The sequence below is a fragment of the Stegodyphus dumicola genome, chromosome 5 (assembly GCF_044657685.1).
Source record: "Stegodyphus dumicola isolate Sdum_Otavi_A_Nest chromosome 5, ASM4465768v1".
NCBI lineage: Eukaryota > Metazoa > Arthropoda > Arachnida > Araneae > Eresidae > Stegodyphus > Stegodyphus dumicola.
This window is the reverse complement of record NC_140772.1, coordinates 806,634-826,417: the sequence shown is the minus strand read 5'-3', so window position 1 is coordinate 826,417 and position 19,784 is coordinate 806,634. Positions and strand designations below refer to the sequence as shown.

Here is a 19,784-nt window from a genome sequence, read left to right as displayed (position 1 = left end):
ATTAGCCACCCCTTTTTACTGCATTGTCTTCTTCATATAAATGCAATTTTATATACTAATTCCAGCTATTACATTATAAAGAATTTAGTCTACGGAAAAGTCACTTCATGTTGTCATTATGCTGCCAGAGTATAACTTTGAAATTTTAAATGAAAAAACTGAGAATGCAAATGTCCTTTTAAAACAAATGCTAACAAAATGCAAAAAAGAAAACTCTATTATAATACAGAAATAAAAAAAACTGCAAGTAACTTCTTTTCTTGATATTTTCTGTCACATTGCAAATACTAAGTAAATCTTTCATTTTCTAAAGTATTAATCCTAGAAATGATTTCCAGTTACAGAAGTTTTTAAAACAAGATAGAGAAAGTTATTGAAATAAATTCAATTATGTATATCAAAGAAGTCTATAAATATAAAATCAAATATTGTATATGGTATCGGTAGCACAAAAATATTCATTATGCCATCCAAGTAAAATATTCATTATGCCTAATCATGTATATATGCATGTATGTAGGTGGGTACCTATATATTTATTTAAACACATAAATATGGCTGACAAATTCACAAAAATATTCAAGAATGAATTTTCTGACTTAGATACCATTTCAATGCTTAAATTTTCAAACAAATTTAGGGAGCATTTAAAAGACAAAAATGCTTGTTCGGCAATTAATGGTTCTATATTATAAAATGGTATCATATGTTATGAAATTTGTAGCTTGCCCACTGAATTCTTACATCACATAGAATTCAATAGTAGATTCACATTTAGAATTCTCAATAGTGTGTTAAATGTTGCCATAAATTTTCCTACTTTCTATTGTCATTTCTGAATTCATCATATCAATGCATAGCTTTCTTAACAAAATGACCTGCACAACTATCTTTGTCTTTTTAACTTTATTATTAAGCATCCCTTTCTTTGCACTTACCCCACACAAAATTCAATAGCAAAATCACAAAATTTTTAAAAACAGCATATCATTAAGATTCCTGATATAGTATTAAGTGTTGCCAAAATATTTTTTTAAATTCCCTATATCATTTCTTTCAAAATAATACATAACAATAACATTTAGAGGCAGTATCCTTTTATTTGAAAAGTAATGTAAACATAAAAGTGGTGCGGAGAAAAATGAGAAGCGAGCACATCTGGCGATAGTAAAAAATTAAAAATAGAAACATCTACATAAACCTACCATCCCAGAGTTCAGTTTTTACTATAAAAATAACCATTTCTCTCATAAAATGAGTCAATGGTTAATAATTTAACTTAAATGGGCAACACAATACCTAACAGAACTTAAAAATACACTCAATTTTCTCACCTCAGAGTATGGCCCAAACCACCAGTTTGTAGGATCAAGTTCCTTGCTCTCAAATCATCCAATAACTCAAATGCATTGATTTCAGAACCATCAATAGAAATGTCATCATCTAATGCATGCATCTTCAAAGAAACCTGATGGTTGCCACCAACGACTTCCAGTTGATGCCATTCTCAGGAAGAACTATAGGATAAACATGAGCATGAGAATAATTCAGTTCATGTAGTAGATGCGATAGTATGCCTGAGAAATGAGCAAAATAATTGAAAATTTTAAAAAATTAATAAAAAGTGATATAACTAAATATTACTGAAATAGTGAAACCATTTTAATGCATTAAAAATATTTTTTTTGTGCGTATGTGTGTACTTATAAATATTTATGGGGCAAGAAAATAAAAATTCAGCACTAGAAATTGATGGATGATTGTCAATCAAATGGTAACTTTAATGTACATTTTAAATTGCAACAATGTATTGTTCAGTTAATGAAGCAAAAAGAACTTGAATGATTCTTCTTTTTAGTGGCAACCAAATTGCTGATAAAAAATCTGAAATTTTAACAACTGTTTCTATGCAGTGGTTTTATTGTTATATATAAATACCAGCATTTAGTTACTTTCTTCAAGTGTCTTCTCATAACAATGAAGCAGGAAATGAAATAAGAACTGGATAATAACAAAAGCCTTCATATGCAGAAAAGGTTTCATTCACCTTTTTTGTATATTATATGCACAATGAAGTGCATATGCATATCTACACAATGCTATTCATCCCTAAGGATAAATATCATTATGCAGATATTCTGGTACTGCTGCCTCATTTTGAACATGTGAAGATATTCCCATAGGATATGCACAAGTGTAAGTTTAGCATCTTGAAGCAATTGCTAAAAATCCTGTGATCATGATCTTTGTAGTCTCAGCCATAATCATGTGTAGCCAATAACACTAAACCTTAGTTCAGGTGATCACCTAACTACATGAGCAATCCAGACAGGGCGCCTCATTTAGTTGACTCTTTACACCTGATTAGATAAATTGTGACTACTTATTTCTTTGTACAGACTTCAGAAGCCAAAGAATTGTGATAGTACCACATCCAACAGCATGCCACTGTATCAGCATCTGCCTTCTATGAGTTGTAGAACACAATGACTGGTTCATTGATGAATGGAAGCAAGTGGCATGCAGGTATGAGTCTTGATTCCAAATGCATTAAGCTGACTTTAAGGTTAGAAATACGGTACTATTCTTATGAAGCCAAACTTCCAATGTACCAGTCTGAAAATGGACAAGGTCATGATGATTGTGATGATTCAGTGATGGTTCGAGACAGCTTCCTTGACAATGTTTGGGATCTTTGCTATTTGAACCAACAAGTATGTGAAACTGCTCAAAAGTCACATTTCTTATCACTTTTCTGCTATCTGGATGAAAATAGAGTGTTCCAAAAAGACAATTTCTCTCCTGAGGAGCATTTTACAGAATTCTCTTTTCTGAAATGGCCACCAAGAACCCAAACTTATTAAATGATTTGGTATATCTTGAAGGAAGAGGTGTGATCCAATCATCCAACATCACAGTGTTCTTAATTTAATCATGGGAAATCCTAGATGTTTGGCACGGCTTACCCCTGAAACATTTCTGCTGACTTTTTGAAAGTAAGCCTCAGCATGTGATAGACATTGTCAGGGTTAACAGAGAAATAACTTATTACTAATCAAGTATCCGTAATACAGTGACACTTCAGCAGACATCTTATGATTACGTGAATACTATGTATAATATTTTAATAATTATAAATGCATTACTTAATAATTTCTTTAAAGTAAAGGAAGAATGGCATTATGTAAAAATAATGGAATAACTCAAAAACATTTTCAAGCATTTAAATAATATCTCATGTAATATTCAATTTGATAAAACATATTTACCTCCATTTGTAAAAAATTGTAAGTATGCACTGTGGTTCCTACTAGAAGTTGCACCAATGCATGCCAGATTGTCTCCATATCTTCCAATTTGTACAATAAATCTGATGAATCTAAAAAAAAAAAAAAAAAAAAAAAAAAAAAAAAAAAAAAAACCATTAAACATATTTTATTACAAATGAAATAGATTTTATGTTCTTATGCAAGATCATAAAAAAGGTAATGCAGTATTCAGAATGATGATGTCCACTTTCAGTCAGTGGAAGTTGAGCTGAAAAGGAAAATAAATTACTTTTAGCCAAAAATTGTCTCCCACGTAAAGAAACAGGTGCAAGTAACCAAATACTTAGCAACTTTGGCCTGGACTTGGCAGTTTTCCTCTTCTCCAAGTTATCCATATGAACAACTTTACCTGAATGTCTGCTTTTCTCAGTTTTTTGCTCATTTGGTCAAAAACTGTTAAATTTGGCATATTAATGGACAGTAATTCTTTCTTTGATAGAACAGTCAAAAATCTCTAAAATACAATTCATATGAATTTGATCATGTTTAGAATAAATTTTAGTTTATAATTAAAATTAAAGAAATACGTCTTAAGTTTGGCTATAGTATTTCAAGCAAGAAATTATCCAACAATGATGAGATACATTTATATGAATTTGAGATAGATTAACTGTATCACTTGTCAAATTGTTGTCACCAAATATTAGCATCCTATATTATTTTTAAAGAAATTAAATAAAGAAGGATCTACATGAATTTATGCATGTTTCTTGCATTGTGAAAAAACTACCGTAGAGCAATCAAATATTGAATAATGCAGTCCTCCACCCAAACATGCGCATCTGGAAGTCCAAAATTTGAATTTGTTTTATTATCTATTTCATGTTTTACAAAAATTTAATATATTTTTGCTTAACAGACTCAATGATTTCAAACCAAGCAGTGGCAACATCGTACGAGTTTGGTGTTTGGCTGCTTTTAAATATCTTGCGATTTTGCTGTCAAATTGAATTTAATGTGGTAAAACTGAATACTGATATAGAGCTGATATAATAAACTGAGAAAAGACTGAAAAAAATTGAAAAATTGCAGAATGTATTCCTAATATATGTCTTTTATACTGTCTCAACAGTTAAAGCCCATTCTAAAAACAATTTGCTCAAAGTCCAGAAATGAATTTTCTGGTCTTTTATTAATATTTCAACAATTTAATGTATTTTATGCATTTTGAAATTATAATATGCATAAATATACTATGAAAAACGAAGTTGATGATATGTATAAACAAGCACCATAGCATGATATTTGAATTATACATTTAACTTAGTTATATATTTAATTATACAAATTAAACTACTGCTTATTATAAAGAAAACTATATTTAAGGAGGCAAAGAGTTGCATGTGGCTGTTCAGTTTACTGGAGGAAATTTTGATGAATTATAAAATTTCTGACCACACCCCAAATTATGACAAAAACTTAACAGTGCTTTGTATTTTCAGTTTGTTTGTTTAATAGTTTTTATGGGGAAGCACAATATTCTTAAAGTGAAGATGCCTTAATGGAAGACCTTTTAAGGGAAACTGTCTCCCACTCACATTACACAAGGAGAAAAGTAAGAAAATGCCCATGTAGCTAGTTAATTTGGGAGCATCGCATTTTCTGAACTGACGAAAATTTTAACAAACTGAAGTGAAATTTCAGAAACATTTCCCTTGCAAAATGTGTAAAAGAAAAATTAATCTTATCCCTTAGACACATTTTTTAGTAACTTTGCTACTCAGTCATTTGAGCAGCTTTCTCATTTTATTGGAATGTTTGTATAATTAATCAAACATTTTATTTTGTGTTATATTCATATTTTACATATTTTTCATTTAAAATTTCATATATTTTTCGCTTTTCCCATGAAAAATGAGTTCAAATCAAAATTCCAAATTGTCTCACATGTTGAACTCACAATATGATCTCACAAGCTTTTGAGATTATGTTTTAATACTATTTATAATGTCTTTAAAGCTTTAACTATTCTAATTAATGCTGATTGCAATTTATGTATCTAACACAGAAATATCAAATATGAGATTAAACTACAAAGTCAGAATGTAGCCATTTGCCATGTATGTTATGCTTGCTGTTTCATTTCATTTTAAAATAATAATTTAGAGGTATATGCATCAGTGAAATTTTTTTTATAATTTATCCTATGAAATTTAATTTAATTAAATAACTGCAAATTAAAATGAAAGTACTGTCTTCCAGGAATAGAATTTGAATTTACTGTTGTCTACTCATTTTTTAAAATAGTATGTTGAAGACAGAAATCTCAAGGTAGCTGAATAAACTAATTACTTTTAAAACTTATTAAGGAAGAGAGTTATTTATAAATCCATGCATTTTAACTTTCTTTAAGTTAATTTGTCTAGATTCTTTTTAAATCAAAATTATATAGAATAACATGTTTAATTTTTCCTCTTCAAGTAAGAACGCGAGTAAAATGCAAATAGAAGAAAACACAAATAGCCTGCTCTGTAGAGGCTAAAAGTTAGTGCTGTTAATTAATATGCAAAATTTGGCAAATAGTTGCCAAATATAAGCCAGTTGAAGACATGCAACTTAAGCAAAAGTTAACACCCAAGTAAGACAGGTAGAGATGCAAGATATTTTCTCAATGGAAAGGTATTATTTACTTGCAACCTGCCTCATTTCCCTTTCTGTGTGGAGGAGGGGGAGAAATTTCTGCTCTGAGTATACTAATTTCCCTTTCGGCTAATCTTCCACTGACTGAAAAGACACCAAATCATTCAAAATATCTCACCAATGTTCAGAAAAAATATGTTTTCTGTAATATGCAGAAACCGGTTTATTTGATTATGACAAAGCATGTCTATGTGCATATATCCCAAAACAATTAGAAATAAAATTAATCAGTCCATTTTATAAAAAGAGCCATAAAGAAAAAGTGTTACTTAGTGTTCGGTGTCTGAAAGAGTATTGCTTGGCAGCATTGTTTTACACCAAGCAGAGTTTGGCTTTAGTGTAACCCTAAAGTTATTTCGTTTTTGCCTTATTAGTATGTATGATTTTTGACTTGATGTGGGAGCATATGGTTGTTCGCTTTTAACTAAGTTACATAGGTAACTATAAGCACATGCGTGTGCTAGTATTCAATAATGTTGTTTTTGTTAAAATTAATTTGTTATTGTTAATATTACAGTCCACTTACTGAAGTTAAGTTTCATTAAATAAGTTGGAGCTATCTTCGGCAGGAACAGCATCTCATAAATCTAAATCAACTGCCTCCAGAATTCTTGGGCCTAGACCACAGAAAACAACAGCAGTATCTTCCACAAGAACAGAACACAGGTATGCTATTCTTCCACCTACTACATAATTGCAATATGTTGGATCAAGACTTGCTTCATGGAAACTTTCTTTTAGAAATGTCTAAAATAAAAGAAATAATAATAATAAATATTTCCACCTTAAATATACAATGAAACACACAGTATTAATAAATATTAATTCCCTTTTGTATACTAAATTTTTTGATGAAGCAAGTTCTAATCAGATTCAGCAAAGCCACACAAATATTTCCACAAAAATAATTATTATGTTATTATTATTTGCGGGTAAACAGCCTCAAATATTTAAATAAAGCATACAACTAAGAGGTCCATGATGAGTAAACCAGGTGTAATTATGAGTGTATGAGGGTAAATTTACGTATAATAATTTTTATCAGTTTTTATTTATTTACGGTGTCATCAATTACGATTTTAAAATAACTGTGTTTGTCTTATTGAATAAAATTCAGGTACACAAATAAATGATTACGACAATGCATTCAAGGATTATCCAGTCCTCGAGGCTTCCTTTTATTTAGCACTATTTATTTAGCTTAAATTAAACTCATTCATGTTTGCAACATACAGAGAGAAGTACATGAGGAAAGCAATGAAAATATTCACACAGATAATATTTGAACTGAAATAGAATGAACTGCCAATGTACAATTACTTTATCCACTTGATTTATGACACATAAATTTGTGTTAACAGTTGAATATTCATCCAGAAAGTTGTATTTGTCAGCAATTTTCAAATGTATTTTATTTTTATTGCACGCAAACATTTGGTCATGAACCTCAGTAGTAATTTCTGCTTAATTAATTTATTGCGTTCATACATATACTGAATTACAAAAGCTCTAATATAATATATTTAAAAGAAACAGTAGACTACATATATAGTTGCTAATTTGTGATGCAATGAAACTTGTTAATAAATGATACCTAAATAAATTTAAAATAAAAAAAATTCTCATTGATGATGACTAGAAGCTTCAGTCAATTTAACAGTACAATTTTGTTCCTACAATCATAATTCTAGACATGGCAAAAGAAAAACTCTGGCACTTAGGAATTTTTATGATGAATGGCTTTCAAAATAGCTTTGTTTATTTATTTAGATTTATTTGCCAATGTATGCAGTAAAAGACTATAGATAGGCGAATGAATCTAATAAGGATGCATTTTCTTATATTTAGTAACAAACAAAATACACAAGTTTTTTTTCAATACCTGACAAAATGTAGGCAAAAGCTATTCCATAGTGATTTAAAAAATTGACTGGACAGCTATAGCTACGAAGCATGGACAGTATAGCAACATTTAAAAAAGTTTTCTGAAGTCAATTAACTTCTGTCCCTTTAAAAGTAATCCTCTTCTACATTCATATGTCATTCTAGCATTAGAATCATGCCTAGAATGCCTATGCCAAAAATTATTTAGCCAAAAATTTCATGCTACACAAGAACGTAAATTTAACCAGTTATGATTTAGAAATTTACACTTCTCCTTTTCATTTCCCTATCAGAATGCAAACTAGTTCGAGAAAACTTGAGGATTACAGATTTTAAGACAAAGCCTGTTTCTGCTTCTCGAGGCCACATTTACTAGATTTCACTATCTCAGTAATTTATTATTATATCTATCTCACTATCTCAGATAAGATCACAATCCAAAGTCTCTGGCTTTGGATTGTGACTGCTGACATTTAAATTGTTATGCTGGTGAGAAGTTTGAGCCAACTTCCCATTAAATGAATTGTGCAATATTTGATTACAGGATTAGTTTTAATTTGAATTTGAATGTGACTTTTAAGATAGCTTGCGACAAGTCATTGTTTGACTTTGTTAAACATGAGATGTGCAGTTCAAGGATCTGATTTAATAAAAAGGTTATATTTTAACCATCAGAAGTCTTTGTCAGTCAGCCAAGCAATAATTCACTTCAAGTCCATTAGGAGTTTGAATATCAGTTTATGCTGCGAAAGAGCATCAAACTCTATACACTGAAGAGAGATTTTTTTCATTCCTACCTTCAAAAAGTGAATACAGCAAGCTACTGTGTATTGTGTAGGTTGTATTTTGTGCAACAAAAAGCAAGGAAAAGGTGGGAGCATGAAACCAATGAAAATGTACCTTTAAGCACACTTCATGAAGATTTTATAGGACCGTTACTATAAACAAACAAGAATTGACCCCTGTAGACGCTTTTATAAAGTTTGTCTAGCTGTATCAGTAAAGCTGACATCAGCCCAAGATTCATCTTTGGAGATCCTTTTAGAATAATTACAAACAGAGATACGGCTTTCACCTCAAAGAACTGCCCAGATGATTACTGTGCAAAAGATAAAAACCCAGTACATATTCTAAACTACAGGCATTCTGTGAGGAAATGGTCAAGCAGAAAGTATCCATTCAACTTTCATTCTAATTCTAGTCTTAGCCAAATTGTCTACTGAAGATCCAATAAAATGACACAAGTATGTTGCAGATGCCCAATGCATGTTAAACAGCCCTAACTGCAGAAGCACTAGGAGATCAGCATTCTGTCAGCAGATCTGTCAGCAAAATATATTTTATTAAAGCAAGCAATTCATACAGCAGCAGAATATTACAAAGACTACTTTTTAAGGATACATGTGCCCTCCCCCTCTTTTATTCTATGGCTTCTGGAGCCAAACCTCATGCAGACATAAGGAAGAAACAGAAATAAGTGATTATCATTTACAAGAAAATTGTTTCTAACAGCTTATTATTTTTTTCAATTCAGTGTGACCATAACATTAGAAATGTAAAATTATAAAGAGACATAGAAAGGTGAATGCATTTCAGATTTATGATGCCATCTAAACCAATAGTAGAAAAAAAAATAATGAAAATATGTCTTATAAAAAATTAAACACACATGAAACAAAAAAACCTATGAAAAAATTACTTTTATTCACCCATTAAATATTAAAACTGCTAATGACATGATGTTTGGTTCAGAAAAGCATCAGTTGAATCAAAATTTTCTTCTAACAGATTAGCACGATCTGCAGCACTGCTTATGATGGTGTTGTCAATTGCCCAACATACCTTAAAAGTTCTTCTACCACTTACAGATTCTTGATACCAATGAATACAAATATCAGTTGATTTTGCAGAGGCAGGTAAACCCAGTATATGTATTGTTATTTAAACTGCAGGTTAAAATATGAAATAAAATTATGTAGAATAATTACTTCAAATTATTATTAAAACTCTATCTTTTTCATCTTTATACAGTTTCAAGGAATAAACATAACTTCAGGAATAGACCATCCTTAGATATACGAAATACTAATAAAAAAACAAATATTTTAGAAAATCAAAGTTTCTTACATTCAAATATTATTTTAGCTACAGTAGCTGAGAACAATGGGGTGCCCATTTGTTCCAAACTAACTGGAGCAGATTTATCTTGAATAATGCTGTTGTGAATATTTGTAAACATCTGAATCCTTTCTGATTACACTTTTTGTTTTTCTGCATTCTTGTGGTGTTCTATTCATTTATTGTTTTTAGGCTGATAATTTTGGGGTTTACTTGATTTCATCATTCATTTCCTTTATTCCTTGGCAGCAATTTTTGCTACCCATTTGGGAATGAGAACTTGTCAACTTGGTGCTTTTATGGGAGATTTGCAAAAACACATTTTCAAAGCCAGGGTTCGTACACATTTCTGCACATGGAAATTAAGTACTTTTAAAGACTTTTAAGGACCATTAATGAAAAAAAATTAAGGACCTATGAACAAATGGGAACTGAATAAATTCAATTAAAAATATTATCTATGCCTGAACTTCACTTTTGTAACACCATCCTAAAAATAATATATAGATCCGTAAGTAGGATGCATTATTATTAAGCATAGCTTAATTAACATTATAATTAATAAGTGTGACAATAAAATTAACTTTATGGAATTTATCAAGTAGCATTAAATATTTTACACTTATAATAATTGGACATATTTGAAAGAAGATAAGTGGCATTTTATTTATGTTTTACAAATAGTTAGCTTTATGTTTATTATTATTATTAATGTTTCATTTTGTAACATACTCACTCAGTCTAGAGATTTAATAAATAGTAAACAGATTTTATGTCAAGGGGCATAGGTTAAAATGAAATCATAATCAGCATGATTCATAACAAAAGACTGGTTGTTGTCACCATTGCCTAGAAAGAGACCTGCTGATCAAAACAAACCTGAGAGGCCTGATGTAGGCACGGTTGGCAGGTTCTGAAAGTTAGCTGGGCTCCGTCTGACGCAGTTACTGTCATAATTTCATGTAGAGTTTCAGGGGTTGAGACTCAGATAATATACTTTAAGGTTCTAATAAGCCAATAAAGCATCAGAGGTGATAAGTTATTTTTCAGTATTTTAAGTGTCACTAGATGCGAAGAATAAGTTTTACATAAGTTTTTACATTTTTGTGTTTTATGTTGTGATCACATTAAGGGTTAATGAAAGGCAATAACTCGCTTTAATATGCAGAGATAATTTTTAAAGGTAAGCAGTTAGTTATAAGTAATTAAATTAGGTATTAGATAACCTCAGTCATTATGGATTTACATGGTCACTATTAAATTTTATTTATTTTTTAACAATATTTGTTAAAAAAGGCGCTAGTAAAATCACAATCTAATGAAATTTCACAGTTTAAAATACCTATAATTTGTAGGGTTTATATTTATTTTAACTAACATTTATTTTAAGTTTAAACTATCTTTCCTGTCAAGCCTTGCTTTCCCCTGGAACTGCCAATGCCAGAATATGTAAATTTTAGTAGAACGCGCAAGGATTCAAATTATCAGCGGAAGTATTATGATTTAAATAGAAAGGAAACGAGTTCGGTGTGTGATATTCTTACTTCACGAGCGCGGAGGTAGTTAGCGAGAAATTGAAGAACCCTGCGTTTCGGCCTATGTGCTTGGCGGGAAGTAGTGTTAATCGTTCAAGTGAGCTTCAAGTCTGCTGAATTAGCAGCGGTATTGAAACGCGGTGAGTTAGTTATTTTTAGAGAGCCTCGTAGTTAGAGTCTTGTCTTTAGTTTCTTTTCAGGTTATTATTTTTATTTGACCACCGAGTTGGCACAGTCCGTGAGCGTCAAGAGCACGCAATTGTAATTTATTACGTTGAATAAAAAGGGACTTAAACCCTTCACAAGACTCTGTCTTTTATCCAGTTTTCACAGTCACCCCTTGGTTGTGTGCAAGTTGGAGGCGCGCAACGCTACATTGGCGCCCGAACACTTATCGAACTGAAATGGCCGAAAATTGGATGGAAGCCGCTGGACAACACCAAGAAATGACAAACCAGTTGGAAGGATTTGGATACCTGGTCCAGACTTTGAGAGCGTCAATCAAGCCAAACGTCCATTTCGATGGAAAAAATTCGGTGGCGGTATTTCTAGAAGGTCTAGAAAACCACTTTCAGCTCGACCCTGTTCCTGAAAGACAAAAAGTTGCCATCGCCACATCAGCAGTAAGAGGACAGGCCGCGCTATGGTGGAAAAATATAGGCAAATTTTTATTAGGGGTATTTGGAAGCCAGACATATACATTTGAAAATTTCAAAAAATCGTTAGTAAAGGCCTTCCCCATAGTGAAAGATCGCGCACGGCTGGAAACCGAACTATATAGTTTCTATCAACGGGATATAGCAGAATTGACGGACTTTATTCTACGAAAAATCAAGCTAACGGATATGCTGTATGGAAAGAAACCCAATGCGGAGATTATTGAAATAATATTACCAAGATTGTTACCCGCTGTTCAAGACTACTTTGAAATTAGAAACCCAAGCACATTACAGGAACTCTTCGAATTGGCGGTGAAGTTTCAAAATCGCAGAATAGCGGAAAAAGCGAGAGGGGAAACATATTCTCAAAGTACCCGAAGGAAATCTTCAAATGAGGAAACCAGAAATGGATATCACTCTTATGGGGGAAAGAGCTATCAAGCTAACTCATCGAAACTCGAAGGTCAAGGCCCAAAAAGAAAATTTGAAAATAAACATCCGCGTACCCAGAAGGCACAGATTGAAAGGAAAGCTTTAAACGAGTAGAGGGGCCTGTGAAAGGGAGGGTCCAGACCCCGGAAGTTTTAAAAAAACCCTCAAACAGACATTTAAATACGGTCATCGTAAAAAACTCACAGCTACCAATTATACAAGTCCTGGTTGGCGATGTACCAGTAGAAGCCCTCATCGATACAGGAGCAGAAGGAAATTTTATGAGTGAAAATTTCTTCAAAAAGAATTTTTATAGGGTACGATTATTTAAAACCAAAAATACGGAAATTATAGCGGCGCAAGGAAAAACATGTCACTGCATCGGGAAATTATCATTAAACTTACAGGTAAAAGAGGAAAGTCTCAAAGTATTAATTTTTGTAGTGAAAGATCTGCAAAACTCTCTTATTTTAGGTATGGAGTTTTTAAGGGCCACGAGGGCCAAATTAAATTTTCAAGATAGTTCCGTGGTGTTGGAGATGGACCAGAGGGTGGTGGAACCTGTGGAGACACCGCAAGTGGACCTTAGCCATCTGAATGACCATGAAAGAAAAGCAATACAGCAAGTGGTGAGTAATTTTTCTCATTTGTTTTCAGAAAAACCAGGAAACTGCCAAATAGTCACACACAAGATTGAATTAAATGCCGAAAAACCTTGTAGGACTAAACCTTATCGGTATGACAAACAAAAAGACGTAATCATCGAAGAACATATTCAGGAGATGTTAAAGAATAAAATAATAACGCCCATAAATAGTGAGTACGCGAGTCCAGTTGTACTATGTAGGAAAAAGAACGAGTTTCCTCCTTCGGATAAAAGGGCTTGGAGGTTTGCTATTGATTACAGAAAACTAAATAGTATTACCAAATTTCCAGTTTACCCTTTGCCGGTTATAGACGAGATCATTAGACAGATCAAATCGACAAGATATTTGTCTACTTTGGACTTAACGTCTGGCTACTATAAAATAGCTATGAGACTCGAAGATATACATAAAACCGCGTTTATAACAAAATCGGGCACTTATGCATTTTTACGCATGCCTTTTGGGTTGTGTGGGGCCCCATCAACGTTCCAGAGAGCTATGGACATTGTTCTAAAGCCTGTCCTAGGAAAATCAACTTTAATTTATCTAGATGATATAATTATAACGAGTAGTACGTTGGAATAACACATTAATGATCTAGAACAAGTTTTTAAATTATTAAAAGAGGCCGGTCTTACAATTAACGCCTCAAAATGCAAGTTCGCAACTAAAGAACTTAAATATCTCGGTTATAAAATTTCGCAAAAGGGTATAGAAACGCAAGATTCAAAAATAAAAGCTATTAAGAATTTACCACCGCCCAACACCGCCAAGAAACTTTCTTCTTTCCTTGGGTTATGTTCTTACTATCGATCTTTCATAAAAGATTTCGCTAATATTGTTGAACCACTCTTAGTAATCAAAAGAAAAAGGGGTAAATTTACGTGGACAGCGGAAGCTAACACAGCATTTGAAAGATTAAAAGAAGCGCTCATTAATGCCCCTGTTTTAAAATTCCCGGAGGGGGACGAAAACCTGGAAATTGCAGCAGGTGCGTCAGACTATGCGGTGGGTGCGGTTCTTATGCAAAATAACCATCCTCTGGCATTTTTTAGTAAAACACTGAATCAGACACAAAGGAATTATACAGCTACAGAAAGAGAAACATTAGCCGTATTAATGGCTGTACACAAATTTCGAGTTTATTTCGGCAAATCGCCAGTAACAGTCTTTTCGGATCATGCGGCTGTTGGTAGACTTTACTCGGGAAAAAACCTAACGCCCAGGTTAATAAGATGGGCTTTAAAACTCCAAGAATATAATATCACAATAAAATATAAACCGGGTAAGGAAAACAATGTAGCTGACGCACTTTCTCGTATAAAACTGGACGATGAAGGAAATGAACTTAAATGCGCTGTGTTGACTTCAAAAATTTTAGATTCTAGAGATACGGTTATTACTGAACTGAAAGCTGATCCTCAATTTGGAAATATCTATGCTTATTTGAAAGACCCCGAAAGCTTCGAGCACACAGATATCGATGTGATAAGAAATAGAGCAAAAAACTATGAAATAATAGATAATTTATTATTCTATACGAAAACAACAAACGAAAATCTTGAGTATAAACCAGTCATCCCAGCCTCGCTTCGATTAAGCATTTTGAAGGAATTACACGAAGCAAAAACAGCGGGCCATTTAGGGGTCAGAAAGACTATAAAAAGGGTACGCGAGGCGGTATATTTCCCGCAATTATACAAAATAGTAACGGCGTATGTCAGGTCCTGCAATCAATGTCAGTTAATAAATGATATTAATTACAGCCCGGCCGGGTACTTAAATAGCATTCGCGCTACATTTCCGAATGAAATTTTAGGCATAGATCTTCTTGGTCCCTTCCCCCAGAGCGAGTTAAATAAAAATCGTTTTCTTTTAGTAATAGTAGATCATTTTTCAAAATGGACAGAAATTGTTCCACTTAAACGCGCGTCAGCCAAAACAGTCGCAGATGCATTCTTACACAGATACATTTTAAAATACGGTGCACCGATAAAAGTCATTAGCGATAACGGAAAACAATTCATTAGTCAAATATTTGAAAACATATGCAATGGACTTGGCATACGCCATATCAAAATGGTTCCGTATAGACCACAGGCTAACATAGCAGAAAGAGTTAATAAAAATATAGTAAAAATAATTCGCAGTTACGTGAGCACACATCACAAGCGCTGGGATGGCTACATAAATGAATTAGCTTATGCTTTAAGAACGGCAAATCATGATACTACGGGGAAAACTCCAGCAGAATTATTTTTAGGCAGAAAGTTAATTACGCCTTTAGATAAATTATTCTTTGTGCAACAAAGAGAGCAGGAGTTCAAACAAAAAGATGTGCAAAAGCTGATTGATCAGGCGCTTAAAAGCTCGGATACTGCAAGAAATAGGCAGAAAATATATTATGATAGAAAATGCCGTGAAGCAGATTTTAAAGTTGGGGATAAAGTATTGAAGCGGAAATTTTCTTTATCAAGTGCCCCAGACAATTTTACGGTAAAGCTAGCTCCAAAGTTTGAAGGCCCCTATGTAATTCAGGAAATCAAAGGAGTAGTATTATATCTTAAGAACGAGAGAGGGGAAATCTGTAAAGCAAGTCCCGACCAGGTGAAAAAATACTATAATCCAAATGATTTTGAAATCCTTAAAAGTTTCTTGCAGGACTCAAGTCTAAACGAAGTAGAAGGTCCAGAGACAACAACAACTATTCCACCACCCAAGAAACAGAGAACTGAAGAGAGACCTAGCCCTTCTAAAACCCGGACGTCGGTATCAAAAAGAAAAAATAACTTTCAGACTCCAGCGTTTAATAAAAACAAAAATACAGATGCACCGAGTAAAGAAACCGTGGTAAAAAGAAAAACACCACCTACAAAGGATTGCAGGAGAAATTATACATCAAGGAGAACGCGCACACGGCCACAGAGTCAGGTGCCAGCAAGGCCGCCGTTCCGGAAACTGAAACGGCAACAGGAGGCACAAAAATACGACGAACAGAAGAAATTCAAGGACTCCAGACCGGAGGACGTCAAGACCAGCCGTCCCAGGGAAAAACGGAAATGCCAACCACCAGACGATTACTCCGCCAAGAGGCCAGCATGTAGAGGACGCAAAAGAAAAAGTAATGTGGACGACACTCGGAGGTCAATAAGGAGAAGATTGACGTCCATGAAACCTCTAACTTGGGAGCAATATTGCCAAAAACGAATGACGGAGTTTCAAGCATCGAAAACTCAAAGATAAGTTAAAACCTTCTATAAATTTTTTTTCTCTTTTGTTCCGAAATGTTATGCATAAGTACGAAGTTCTATGTTTTGACGAAAGTCAATATGTCTCGGTTGAGACTTAGGTTTGTTTTACTTTATTTAGCTAAGGCAAAAGTATTATTTTCTTTAAGTGTAAAAGCTAAAAACAAGCATTTTCTGTTGGTCGAAAGACTAATTCTGTTATGTTAAAGCCAAAATTTCGCCGAAGATAAAAATAACTTCGTATTCTTGTATTAATAAGAATTTTAGTTTCAGTGCCGCCAGCTTGGCGAAGAATGAGTAAAGTAAAAATTTATTTTCTCTTATTCATTTTATGGTAAATTGTAAAAATCATATGTATTAAAATTTTGTAAATGTACGTAAATACTTGAATGTTATGTAAAAGTAGAATTTAGTCTAGAAGCATAAAATTGTAGATGCTAAAAGTGAATGCTTAAAAGCAATGAAGTCAAAATTTAAGTATTAAACTGTAAAGTCATGCTTTAGAGCGAAAGCCTGCATGTTTAAAGATGAATGAGGGGGAAGTTAGAATGAATGTGTTTTGTAGGGTTCTCCACCTACATTTGAATTTTTAAGAATATTAAAGTAGCTCATTGAGTTGTAGAATGTCGAGTAAGGTATGTCTATTTGGTCGTTGAATTCTAACAAATCATGGTGGTTAGGGGAAGTGTTGTAAGACTAAAACACGAATATTCCCGTTTGACACCATACACGGTGGAGAGCCAGGGTAAAGTTAAATTAATGCTTGAAAAATTGAATGAATGTGAAGTAAGCAATAACTAAGAAAAACGAATCGTTTAAAAACAAAAATTTATTGTGCCAAGAAAGTGTAAATTATAATGTATTTAGAAAGATACTGATACTTATTCCTTCCAGATGCTGGAAGGAAAGACCAAGATTGATTGAGTAAATCCAGGAAAAGTTGCTGTAAGAAGAGAGAGTTATAACGATCAACAGAATTTTAGTATACAATTTGTTACATAAGATTTTTTTTGTGTAAACGAGGTTCTCGCCAGTTAGTTCAGAATTAGAGAAACTTACAACAGGTCGTTTGTAGGACCTGCTTCCAAGTTTTCCAAATTCTGGCAGCGGCAAATGTAGGGTTTATATTTATTTTAACTAACATTTATTTTAAGTTTAAACTATCTTTCCTGTCAAGCCTTACTTTCCCCTGGAACTGCCAATGCCAGAATATGTAAATTTTAGTAGAACGCACAAGGATTCAAATTATCAGCGGAAGTATTATGATTTAAATAGAAAGGAAACGAGTTCGGTGTGTGATATTCTTACTTCACGAGCGCGGAGGTAGTTAGCGAGAAATTGAAGAACCCCGCGTTTCGGCCTATGTGCTTGGCGAGAAGTAGTGTTAATCGTTCAAGTGAGCTTCAAGTCTGCTGAATTAGCAGCGGTATTGAAACGCGGTAAGTTAGTTATTTTTAGAGAGCCTCGTAGTTAGAGTCTTGTCTTTAGTTTCTTTTCAGGTTATTATGTTTATTTGACCGCCGAGTTGGCGCAGTCTGTGAGCGTCAAGAGCACGCAATTGTAATTTATTACGTTGAATAAAAAGGGACTTAAACCCTTCACAAGACTCTGTCTTTTATCCAGTTTTCACAGTCATCCCTTGGTTGCGTGCAAGTTGGAGGCGCGCAACGCTACAAATTTATGACATTGATTCTAAAACGATATTAGGATAATTACACATTAAAAGCTACAAAACCATTTATATTTTGTAGCAACAACACTCAACAAAATAGTTATGCATCTTTTTAATTTGAAGCCTTCCCAGACATTTTGAGTAATTTATATCGATTTCCTTCTCTTGAACCATCTTTACTAACAATTATAAATTTGTCTCATTATGCGAAAGAATGTCCTGACTAGTTTCTGCGTGTTTTATCTCCTAACCTGTCAACCTCTCCACAATGTACTTATGAGGGTTTATTTGATCTGGTAAAAGTTAAATAGCCCCCAAACCCCTGACAGTTGTGAAGCAAATTATTGCTGTGTCTGAAAGTAACTACAAAGTCAGACAAAGGTTTAAACAAGCTTCTTATTTAAAAAGAACTTAGAACATAGAGGCATGTTCTTATGCTAACAAAATCAACTGCAGCTCGTGGTAATGTAATTAAACAAGAAGAGTCAAATTCAAACTAAAAATATCAACTAGCGGTCAAAGACTATACAACTTAATTTCATTTAACTCACTCTATCGTTGTAACAAACTCAAATGTCGGCAACGGTAATGCAAAGACAAATAATTACAAATTATGAGAGCTGGTAGGAACTAATGCAGGGAGCAAGTGGAGGTCAGAAACACTCTTGCCTTACATTCCAAAAACCTCAGTTTAAAAACTGTCTAAGTGATTTGCATTCTGGTAAGGAAATAGAAATGGGAAATTAGAGTAAAAGCTGAAATTGTAAACAACTGGGTAAGTTACATAATAATAACTGTACATATCTTTGAAGAATAATTTTCTTTCTCTTTATGTATTCAGTTTATTTCTTCTCCATTTCCTTTTCATTTTAGAATTTTTAGATTTAATTAAAGATTTCTGTTATTCTAAATAAAATAAATACATTTAGAATGTATAGAAAAAGCAGCTAATTTTATTTCTTTAGTAATATGAACATTCAGAAGAAATATGAAATATAGATGATAAGGTTCGGTTACAGAGCTGATGTGGCATAATTTTCAGAATTTATTGACACACCGAGCAACAAAATCTAGAAATGGCAAAACTTTTAGCATTTAGAACAGGCACTGGAAGCAGTATTTAAGATCCACAGAAACTACATCAGGTGAGAAAATGCTTAGTGCCAGCCGTGTATATGATGCATTAAGACATATTAGATGAATCTTTTAAATTGTCAGTTTTCAATTTCTTTATTAGTAAAAAACATTTTCTATAATGCCTGTCCATATGATAAGATTAGAAGCATTTCTGATATTCTCCATGCTCATGTCTAATGAGAAGTAGAGAAAATAAAGGAAGATAAAAATGTTAAGAAGATTCTAGTATCAGAAGTAAAACTTTCAACTATAAAACCAATGTTTTCACTTTTCTTCCAGACGTTCTCCATAAAGTAAGAAACTGCGTGTTAATACCATCGAGACATTTTTCATTTTTCTGGAATCTTCTGTAATCGTGGGTCTATCAATCTTGCCTTCATATCTTTCTAAACTTTCCAAGCTGCAATGTCTAAAATCCTAAAGCAAAATTACCCCTACCAATTCTGTAACAGCATGACTAATAAAATCATTAATAATTAAAAA

At 32.9% G+C, this 19,784-nt stretch overlaps 1 protein-coding gene across 4 annotated transcripts in view; it reads right to left on the bottom strand.

The window, feature by feature from the left end:
* The window catches only part of LOC146997001 (uncharacterized), a 458,848-nt gene that overhangs the window by 425,758 nt on the left and 13,306 nt on the right, over positions 1–19,784 (bottom strand). For 2 of the 4 annotated variants that reach the window (XM_085816418.1, XM_085816416.1), the window contains exons 2-4: positions 6,496–6,716; positions 3,270–3,379; positions 1,335–1,517 (exon numbers count right to left, since the gene is read on the bottom strand). In XM_085816418.1, the coding sequence (XP_085672544.1) occupies positions 1,335–1,456 (122 nt within the window). In that variant the 5' untranslated portion in view covers positions 1,457–1,517; positions 3,270–3,379; positions 6,496–6,716. Of the gene's footprint in view, positions 1–1,334; positions 1,518–3,269; positions 3,380–6,495; positions 6,717–9,980; positions 10,647–19,784 lie in introns of those variants that run through there. The other 2 variants (XM_085816417.1, XM_085816419.1) reach the window with 2 other exon arrangements.